The sequence below is a fragment of the Leopardus geoffroyi genome, chromosome E2, assembly GCF_018350155.1.
Source record: "Leopardus geoffroyi isolate Oge1 chromosome E2, O.geoffroyi_Oge1_pat1.0, whole genome shotgun sequence".
Taxonomy (NCBI): Eukaryota; Metazoa; Chordata; class Mammalia; order Carnivora; family Felidae; genus Leopardus; species Leopardus geoffroyi.
In genome coordinates this window covers 13,352,611-13,363,199 of record NC_059335.1, presented here as the reverse complement: position 1 = coordinate 13,363,199, position 10,589 = coordinate 13,352,611, and the positions used below count along the sequence as shown (strand labels likewise).

The following is a 10,589-nucleotide window of genomic DNA, read 5'->3' as shown; positions in this document are numbered from 1 at the left end:
CGTGGACCACAGTGAAGACCCAACCCCACCCACCTCCCCCGGCCCCACTCCCCCTGAGTCCACCTCACTATCGTGTCTTGGGCTCACATCAGATGAGGCCTCAGGCGCGTGCCCATGGGCGGGCTGAAGAGGAAAACACGTTGTTTACCACTCTCGGCCAGACTCCCACGCTGCTGCTCGCTGCTCACTGCTCGAGGCCTACCGACCGAGGGCACACTTGCACCTTCTTCACCACTGCTCTTGCTTGCCCTGGGGGCCTGGAAGATGAAGCCTCCTGTGCTGCTTCCGGTTTGGGCCTTGGAGCCTTCTGGGATTAGAGAAAACTCAAACTCATCACGTTAGGGCATTTTGGTCTCCGTGCTGCCTCACTCTTATGTCAGAGGCCAGAATAAAACCCAAGCCTGGGACCAAGGCAACGTTTTCCCTCCGGAGACGAACTGGGGTCTTTCTGTGACAGGGATCCGAGGAAGGGCCAACGGTCTCGGTGCCCTCAGCTCCTCTAGGTCTGTCCCTTCTGGGGAACGAGGGCTTCTATAGTGGCCCCATCTCACCCCTGCTCAGGAGGGGGCTCAGGAGCCAGGCCCAAGCTATACAGCTCGGAGGGGGGCCAAGGTAAGGGCACTGACTCGATTTATCCACACTTGGATGCTGTTCAGAGAAGCAAGACACCTCATCTCCTGCAGGCAGACGGTGCTCAGACACCCGCCTTCCCCACTCTTTATTTGCTGCTTCAACCACTCCTCCCTTTCAGACAGCCCCTGACAGCACACGTGGCCTTTTAGACTGAGGCCCCCAGCAGAGGGGAGGAGACGGGGCCCAGCTCCTTAAGGCGCCAAAGTACAGCTGGGGGGTGAGGTCTTGCAAAAGGAGTCCCAAGTTCAAGATGGCTAGGATGGGGGTGCGAAGTCCTCAAGGGGGAGAGGAGCTCAGAAGTCCAAGGTGGTGGCTGAGTGGGGGCGCGGCCCCTAGAGGGAGCCCACAAGTCTTCAAGGCAGCACTGTCTGGGAAGAGAGATGCGCAGAAGACTCCACCATTTCCATCTCCAATGCCCAGCGCCCTGGGGCAGCATCTGAGGCTTTGTCTCCTTGGATTCCTGCTGAGCCGGGTGGCCCTGGTCCTAGCATCAATTACACCATCTGAGCTTTGGCTTTGTCTGTCCAGCCTACAGGTGACAGCTGGCCCCTGGACTGCCTCACTGTCCCACCTCTGATCATCTGCGTCCCTCAACAACACAGCCAATCCCCTGCGCTCAGTTCCTTCCGCTAAAGTACAGCAGTCTGTTTCCCTGGCTGGACCTGACTGAAGAGATGCCTAAAGAGCATCTTAAGAGTCTCAGACTGGACTCCTGGTTTTCCCCACAAGACCCAGGCTGCCCATGATGATAAACCACCCCAGTATCCGCCCACAGTTCAGGCCACAAAGTTGGAGTCATCCTGGACTCCCCCCTCCCTGATACCAACATCCACGCCATCGTTACCTCCTCCCACACACATCCTGCACCTGTCCCTGACCCACGCCCCCACCACTGCCCTCATCCTAATCATCGTCTCTTGTCCCTGGTCGCCTCTCTTGCCCCCTCTGAACCATCCTCCACACCACAGCTGAGTGACCTCTCGAATACGTACCTCGGATCCTTATGAAACTGTCCCTTGGCTTTCCCCGAGAATAAAATTCAAAACCCTATCTGGGACCCACACAGCCCTGGGTGATCCCATTGCTGTTTCCCAACTCATGTCTTCACACGTGGTCTGGGTCATGCTGGCCCTTTCTGATCCTTCCAATGAAGCAAGTGGGTCCCCACCTCAGGGCCTTGTCCTTACAGCTCCCTCTGCCTGAGACCCACTTTCTGAAGCTTTCCCCACGGCCAGTTCCTTCTCAGGCTTTAGGCCTGGCTTCTCGGAATGCCCAACAGACTCTACCTCGAAGTCCCTCACAGCCACATCCTGTTGATCCCTCATGGCACTTCTCCCTCCCGGAAATGACCTTCCTCGCCTTTGTGTGTGTGTGTGTGTGTGTGTGAGCGTGTGCGCGCGCGTGTGTGTGCACAGGCACTGGTGCACACTGATTGTCTCCCTCCACTGGAACCTAAGTCCCACGAGATCAGGGAACTCGTCTGTCTCAGATCCTGCTTTGCCCGGTGACTTCAACAGTGCCTGGCATACAGTAAGTATTCAATAAATAATTGTTGAATGCAGAACGTCAAATGCCCTGTCTGGGGAGCCCCGGGGAAAGGGAGCCAGAGGTCTCTGAGGACACGGTGTCCAGGGGCCGCCAAGTGGAGGAGCCCTGAATCCAGGGTGGCGTTATCAGGGTACTCAGTCGCTGTGGCTGAGGACCACACCGTGGGTCAGAGGGACATGCTGGTGAGATTGTCCTGGCTCAACAGTCCCTTCCGGCCTGCGCCAGCCCCGTGCCCACTGCCCCCAGCACCCCCTCCACCCCCACAGTATTCGTGCAGCCTGTGCCGCAGCGTGACGAGGGCCGACCCTAGGCAGGCGCCGTTGGGTGCTTGGGGTCCTCCGGGCAGCTGGAGCAGCAGAGTGGCCACACCGGCCATGCCATCTTCAGTGGGTTCAAGGGTGATGGGCCCGGCTCGCAGGCCGGCAGTGGTGGCCGGGACGGCGGGCGGGCAGCAGCCTCCTCCCACAGGTCCCCAGGGCCCCCCGGCCCCCGTCAGCAGCAGGGGTGCCAAGAAGGGTTCCGAACGGCGGAAGGTGGGCGGTGGGAGCCCAGCCGGCTTCCAGGCAGGGGCCGGGGCGGCAGGGTCAGGCGGGAAGCAGACGGTGACCTTGGCAAAGGGGCGGCTGGCCATCTTGGTCATCTCTTGCAGATGCCGGCGCTGCTCCTGCCGCTGGTCCAGGGCCTGCTTGGCCTTCCAGAGGAGCACGCAGAGTGAGAGGAAGAGAAAGAAGCAGGAGAAGAAGACGGAGAAGAAGACAAATAGGTCGATGTGGGCCTGGTCCTGCCGGAAGAAGAGCAGGCCCTGCGAGTCAGCTGAACCATTGGCGCCGGGCCCGCTCGGGTCCCCCACGCCCAGCAGGAGTAGGTAAAAGCGGCTGGACTTGAGGGCATGGTGCTCGTGCGGGTAGGTGATGACCAGCCGGTCCCGCACACCACGAACCACGAGCACGGCCGACGGCTCTGTCACAGTCACGTAGGTGATCAGGCCCCGTGGCCACACCTCCCGCACCCTGGGCTCCGCCGGGGCACCTGGCCCGCTCCCGGCCCCGGGTCCTCCTGGATCCCCAGCCCCCCGGGGTCCGCCGTCGGCAGGGGGTGGGGGAGGCGGTGGGGGTGGAGGTGGCTGGATATGCACGGTGTGGACGCCCGTGTCAGGGGCCACACGGACCACGAAGGTGTCGTAGGAGGTGGAGACATAGAGGTCCACAGCACCGAAGGTCACATCCAGCGTCAGGCGGATGTCCACGTTGGTAAACTTGGGCTGCACGCCAAAGAGGACAGTGCGGCCGGGGCCCAGAGCCCGGCGCTTGGGTTCGTGGAAGCAGTTGGTCTGGGACGTGGGGTCCAGGCAGCACTCCTGCTCCACGGAAATGAGGCGGTAACACTGCTGGCCGCCCAGCGGGCTCCCGTGGAAGGACTCCCGGCACTTGGCGCACTGCGGGCAAGCGGTGGGGGGGGGTGGGGGGGGGTGGCAGTCAGGGCTGGCTCAGTGCCTGGCCACCCTCCACACAGTACTGACGTTCAGTACCAACTGGTGAGCAGTCACTGCCCCGGGCTCTCTCAGTCCCCAGCAGCTTCCTTGTGACTGCTCCCCCTGCCCCCATACCTCCCTGACACAGTGTGGAGGCCACCAGGACCCTACACTCTAGCACTGCTGTCCCTGGTGTCACCCCATGACCACAGCACCCTGATGTGGAGGCCTCTGGAACTCTGAGGCACAGCGATGAAGAGCTCTGCTGAACCTGGCTCTACCTCCTCACTGCCTGTGTGGCCTCAGACCAATGACTTGACCTCGCTGAATTTGAGATCCTTCCTCCTTACACAGGCAGTAAACAGAGCTCACTCATGGGACTGCCGAAGCCACAGGCACAGCACGGGGTTGGGCCAGCCTCACCTGCCAGCCTTGCTGTTTCCGTAGGACGTTAGGTACATCCTACCTCAGGGCCTTTGCACTGGGTGATCTATTGCCTGGCTGACTCTCTACTCACCCACAATCCCCATATCTGCCTGTCCTGACTTCCATCAGGTCTTTTCTCAAGTGTCACCTTCTCACGAAGGCTTTCCTTGGTCATCGTATCTACTATTCCCACTCCACAACACTGGCCCTCCTTTCTCCTTAGTGCTCATTGCTAACATACTGTGCATCCGACTTCTTCATTTGTTTGTTGCTGGACTCCTTAACGGGAAAGTAAATTTCCTGAGGACAGAACCTCTTGCCCGTTTTGTTCCCCGCTGCGTCCTAATGCCTCACACACTGCCTGGCACACTCATCCCAACTGCCAGGTGCCAGGTGCCAGTAAATATGTGTCGAATGAGTGAGTGGACCTCTGAGGGCGCGGGGCCCTTGGCTTATCTGCAACTCGCTTCTCCAGCCGCACCTGGTACTTGTAGCAGTCTCGGCGGTCACTGGGCGAGCTACCCTGGCACGTGCCCGTCTCTGTATTGTTCTGACACGGGCAGCCCGTCCCGTCCTGCTCGTTACATGTATCTGCGTGGCCATTGCACTGGCATCTGAGGAAGGGGGAGAAGACAGGGGTCAGGGGGCTCCCCTGACCTACCGGGATCCAGGCTGGATGCTGCCTATGTGAGCTCCGATGTGAGCAACAGGCCAGAAGAGGAGACGGGGGCTCACAAATGGTCAGGCCATTTGCCCAAGGCCACAGAGCCAGTAAGTGGCCAGGCCAGGATTTGGAGCCAGGTTGGAATGACTCCAGAGTCTGCTGACCATTCAGAAGGAAGGGCTGGAATGGGAGGCTGTCCTGCGGCCTCACCCTCGGCAGCTCTCTCTCTGCCTGCCAGTCTCCACGGGGTGGTGCTCTGCGGCCTGGCCTGCGTGTCAACACTGGCCTCTGAGGCTGGGGGGTCTCCCACCTGAGTCTGGCTCATCGCCCCCAACTCTGCCTCATCCTGGGGCCTCCCTGAGGATATTGTCCGCTTCTGATTGAGGGCGGAGACCTGGGGAGGGGAGTCTGGCTCCCAGAGCTATTCCCAGTGAGCAGGGCAAGGGTCCCAGGCCCCCCTTCTTCTCACTTGGTACACTTCCCATCCAGGAGGAAGTAGCCGTGCAGGCAGCTCTCGCATTTGTCCCCATAACTGTTATTCTGGCAGTTCACACACACAGCCTCGTCTTCACTAGGCCCCTCTGTCACCCAGTTTTCAATCTGACCAAAGAAAGACAGAGTGATCACAAAAAGGCCTGGACTACCCCCTCCTCCCCGAGACCTGGCCCAGAAGCCCTGGACTCCAGCCTTTTTACCTCCTCTGGATCCAGCGAATACTTCTCTGGTTCCTTCCTGGCCATTTCGAGCTCCTTCCTGGAGACGCAGACGTGGCTATTGCCACGACAGAAGGCATGGCAGGGCCGGCAGGTCCCGCCCCCCACAGCCGAGCCCACGAACAGAGGGAGGCACTGCTCGCAGTGGCTGCCCTGGAAACCAGCGACAGGGTGGTCAGAGTTGGTGATCAGGTGGGGGTGGGGGGACACTCTGAGAGCATCATGAGGGTGCAGCAGGGGCTCAGGCACTCGGTTTGGGCAATCCCAGCCTTTCTGCGACTTAGCCGCCTGCCTTCACTTGCACACCTCCCGTGACGGGGTGGAGGGTGGCTGAGTTCGTGCCCCTCCAGCCCGCAGTGGGGAGCTCAGAAAGCCCTCCTCTACACCATCCTAAATCCTCCTGCACGTGACCAGCCTCGCCAGTCCAGCACTGACTCTGTCCACGATGCTGGGGTAGCCCCTCTCTGACACAAACTCAGACAGCGTCCCCAGAATCTCCTCACACCTCCCTGGGTTAGGGCTAGGCCTCCTCCTCCCTGGGCCCGGCTTATCAGGGCTTGGGAGGAGGCTCAAGATGCCTGAGCGAGAGCTGAAGGCAGAGAAGGCCCTGTCCCTGGGGGGAGGACCTGAGACCCCGGGAGGCCCACCTTGGTGTGGTTGCGGCACAGCAGGCAATGGTCACGGGCGCCTACACCCGCGCATTCGCTGTGGCGGTTGCAGCGACACTCTGTGGAGCAGTTGCGGCCAACAAAGCCGAAGTGGCAGCGGCAGTGGTCGGGCTCCACACATGAGCCATTCACGCAGCCCTGGGCGCACACCGGGCGGCACAGCCCAGTCACACTGCAGGGGTGGAGGGCAGAGGGTCAGGGCGGAGCAGGAGGCTTCGTGGCTCCCGCCGGCCCAACACCCACTACACTGCCCTCAACCGGTTGCTCACGCCTGGTCTGTTCCATGGTCCTCGTCCAGGGTCCAGCCTGCCACCCTCTTCCCAGGGTGCCCCATTTAACTCACCAGCTCCTCCCCTCCACGACTGAGCCCCCACCTTCACCGCGTCCCGGATGAGTCCCACCACCTCACGCCCACTCTGGTTCCTGCCTCACCCTCTGCTGCTCCCACCCCACAGGTGCCTGGGCCACCACCCTCGCCCCCTCACTTGTCCATGGTGTAGCCCGCCTTGCAGCTGCACTCGTAACCGTGTGGCCGGTCGTGGCAGTTCTGTGTCTCGTTGCAGTCGTGATGTCCGTTTGCACACTCGTCTTCAGGGGGACAGGACAGGAAGGCCCAGGAGGCCCCAGGTCGCCCGCATGTCAGCCCTGGCCCGGGGATACAGAGCTTCACCTGGGTGCCACCCAGGCCCTCGCTCCACCTGTCCCTGATCCCCACCTCTGAGACAGCCTCCAGCGCCCCCCACGTTCTCTGTGCCAGACCCCCAGCCAAGGGTCAGTCCCCCTCACCCCACGTCCTAACCCATCTCACCGTCACGGGGACCGCTGAGTCCACCCTCCAGGCAGCGGCCACCCCCATCTTGGCCCCCCCAGGCACACCAGCCACAGTGGGGGCGCCGCAGGCACAGGGCGCACTGGGTCGCCTGAGCACAGCCCAGGGAGCAGCTCTCGGGTCCCCGGAGCAGCCGCCCACAGCCTCCGGCCATACATCGCAGGGGCAGGTAGGAGGGGCTCAGACACTGTATGGGGGAGGGGAAATGAGAAATGAGGTGGGGGGTGAGAAAGAGCACCAAACACATCCTGGGTATCCTCCCCAGCTACACCCCTTCCTCAGAGCTCTCGCCCCTCTCTGGCCACAGTCGATGGACCAAAGCGGACACCAGCTGAGGTCATCACATTGTTCCCGTCAAGCATTTGCAACTAGGAGTCCACACTGGAAGTCAGGCTAGGGGCAACCTTGAAACTAGAAGATTCTGGAGACTGGGGCTGGCAGGGACATTTGAATGAGCAAATCACAGCAAATGAAGAGACAGGGGGCAGGAAAACAGAGCAGATGCAGAAGGAGGCACTGATGAGGACCACACACCCAAAGCCGGAGTGGGCAGCTTTCCAGGCTCCGTCTCCAATACGGCCTTGGCTGCATCTTCCACCCTGGGCTCCAAGAGGTACCACTGTGTTAGTGTGATTGGCCGCGGCAGTCTACCCACCCGGCTTAGTGGACACGGCTGTTTCTTACAACCAAAGGAAGGCAACAATCCCAAGTGGAGATAGAAACTAGTGACGGGAGGCAGGGAGTTACAAGCCACAGTCACTTAGAAAAATGTGGACCCAGCTGCTGGGGCAAGAGGGTCCTCCCACCCTAGGCTGGGAAGCTGAGTCTGCGGTCAGGGGCTGCACAGGAGTTCATACGCCATCACTTATCACGTCCTGGAACCCAGACGAGGCACCCAGCAGGGGTCAGACTCTTGGTGTGCAAGAGTATTTTATCCACTGCTCGGGCCTTAAGTATAAGACAGCAGAGATTAGTCTGGGCTGTCTGACAGCAATTAGCAACCATATAATCCTGAAATAGACACCCTGGTTGCTGTGGCCGGAGCTCTGAGGGTTACCGCCAGCAGTGAGCTGAGCCTTGCCGAACTGCCAGAGCTAGGCTTCCAGATCTAAATGTAGTGCACCCCTTGGCAGATGGTGGGGCAATCTGGGGGGTGGGAGGGGGAGACCAAGTCTCAAGTCTGCCCAGCGTTCTTTGCGGTAACCTCCCCAATGGCCATATGCAATGCTGCCCACCACCATAAACTGCGTATCCTGCACTCCTGGAAGAGATGTAGGAATGTAAGTTCCGAGAGCAGGATTGTAGCTCATGTTGACACAGGCCCACAACCTAGCAAAGTGCCTGGCACGAGGAAGGGGCTCGATAAAGAATGTGATGAAGAGAAGCCAGGGAAGAGAGCCCTCTTGCCTGTCCCAGGCTCTGAAGCCAAAGTCATTCAAGAGAACGATGCCCGATGGTTCACAGACAGCTGCCCTTGAGCCAAATCGTAACGGGTCTGGTCTGCACATCTCTTACGGGTCTGGTCTGTACATCTGTGATGTCTGGTCTGCGCGGTGGTGGTTTTTAAAAGCCTAAGCCAACACTTTAGAGCTAGGAGATTTCACAGAAATCCGAAGATCTGGCGGAAGTACTCTTGCATCTACGGGCGACGCCCGGAGTCTGTGCTGGAGTCTCCCGCCCCACAGCCTCCTCCTGCCTCCAACCCAGCCCCTCCTCACTCCCTGAGCAGCATAGAGGGGCCAGGGGAGCAGCAAGTGCCTGGCAACAGGCTCTCTGGCAGTTGCCTTCCGGTCCCTGGGGTCCCTGGGGTTCCCACAAAGACAAATGATGAGACCCTCAACAATACTAGGGAAAAGCTTGTATCACCAGAAAGCCCCCAGGCTTGGGGATGAGGCCTCCTGTGGTGACCCCGTGGGTGTGTCCCGGATAGGGGAGGCTGGGAATCCTCCCAGTGGGCAGAACTTGAAGCGTTACAGAGTTTTTACCTATCGGCAAGCATGGCCCTGTGTTCTAAAATACACTCTCTCATTTAATTTATACAACCTGCCTATGGGATGCTGTGATGTAACACAAGAATATATCCTCCCCGTGTCCCGGTTCTTCCTGAATGCTGGAATGTCTTTTGTTATTCATAAGAAGCTGATTTCACACCTGAGTTTATGCTAAAAATGGAGGGAGTCACCAGAAGGACCAGAGGTGGGAGGGGCTCTTGCAACCCGCTCCCCCCGCCCCCCAGCCCCAGTGAGATGGGGGTGGAGTTGGAGTCTATAAAAACTCAAGAGAGAGGAGATTCGGAAAGCTCCCCTGTTGCAAGCATTGTGTGCCCGGAGAGGGCACGGAAGCTTTGCATGGCCACCCCATACCTTGCCATATTTGTCTCTTCCACTTGGCTCTGAGTTGTAGCCTTAAAAACATTTTTTTAAGTTTATTTATCTATTTTTTTGAGAGAGAGAGAGAGATCGAGAGCGAGCGGGGGAAGGGCAGAGAGAGAGGGGGAGACAGAGAATCCCAAGCAAGCTCCTTACTGTCAGCCAAGAGCCAGACATGGGGCTCAAGCCCACAAACTGTGAGATCATGACCTGAGCCGAAACCAAGAGTCGGACGCTTAACTGACTGAGCCACCCAGGCGCCCGAGTTGTAGCCTTTAAAGTAAACTGGTATTCATAAGTAACTGTTTCTTCTGTGAGCCATTCTAGCAAATTTTTGAGCCTGCAGAGGGGGTGGAAAAACCCCTGATTTATAGCTGGCTGGTCAGAAGTATGGGTGGTCTGAGGTCGGCAGGCTTGTGGGACTGAGCTCTTTAACTTTGTAGGATCTGACTCCAACTCTAGGTAGACGGTGTCAGGAGTGAACTGAGGTGTTAGACACCCAGCTGGTGTCTGGAGAATTGGAGAAGGGGCTGTTGGTGTTAGAATACACCCCAATGGGTCTGTGGTCAGCAGTTCTATTTTACTGAAGATTCATGTAGACTCATGGGTTGTGAGATGGTGAGTGGTCACACGTGGGTTGGCTGTTCCACAATAAAGGTGAATAAGAAGTGGCCATCACTGGGAACAAGAGACCCAGAACTCTGGCCCAATGACACTGCTTCTGGATGTGACTGCCAGAGGTGAATCTTTCTGGTCTCCTCCCTGGGGTGGGGTTGGGGCTTGAAGGACTTGTATCTGCCACTGTGATGACCAAAGACGCATCTCTGGAGTGGACTCCAAGAGAGAGCCATGAGCCGTTCAAGGGGCAGACTGTCACCGGCAAGTAAATGCCTGCCCAGACCACGCCCACCAAGAATCACCTCCCCAGCCCACAGCCAAAATGAGGGGTAGGTCTGAACTGCCATGTTGGAATTGTGTGCTTCTACCCCTCCCTGGCCACGTCTCACTGGACCAAGGCTGGACATCTCACTCATGAGCTGAGTCGAAATCTCCCCTTGAGAATGTGAGCTAACCGATAAGCACAGAGATAACTGTCATCTCGAGAATTAGAAAGTCACATAGACTAAAGGCCAAGGGCTGCCATTTGAGGCCGTGTGTGTTGATGATCTAGCCAAGAGAAACCAGGGGATAGAGGCACCCAGACAAGAGTGGAAACCCTGCGGCCCGAGAAGGATGGAACAGCACTTTCTACCCCAATTCATTATAAT

At 58.8% G+C, this 10,589-nt stretch overlaps 1 protein-coding gene across 3 annotated transcripts in view; it reads right to left on the bottom strand.

Moving 5' to 3' along the window:
• Nucleotides 1-703: 703 nt before the first annotated feature.
• The window catches only part of MEGF8 (multiple EGF like domains 8), a 40,900-nt gene continuing 31,014 nt past the window's right edge, over nucleotides 704-10,589 (bottom strand). For 2 of the 3 annotated variants that reach the window (XM_045442213.1, XM_045442214.1), the window contains 7 exons: nucleotides 6,932-7,139; nucleotides 6,609-6,768; nucleotides 6,103-6,295; nucleotides 5,438-5,608; nucleotides 5,212-5,342; nucleotides 4,560-4,692; nucleotides 704-3,616 (listed from right to left, as the gene is read on the bottom strand). In XM_045442213.1, coding sequence (XP_045298169.1) covers nucleotides 2,348-3,616; nucleotides 4,560-4,692; nucleotides 5,212-5,342; nucleotides 5,438-5,608; nucleotides 6,103-6,295; nucleotides 6,609-6,768; nucleotides 6,932-7,139 — 2,265 coding nt within the window. In that variant the 3' untranslated portion in view covers nucleotides 704-2,347. Of the gene's footprint in view, nucleotides 3,617-4,559; nucleotides 4,693-5,211; nucleotides 5,343-5,437; nucleotides 5,609-6,102; nucleotides 6,296-6,608; nucleotides 6,769-6,931; nucleotides 7,140-10,589 lie in introns of those variants that run through there. The other variant, XM_045442215.1, reaches the window with a different exon arrangement.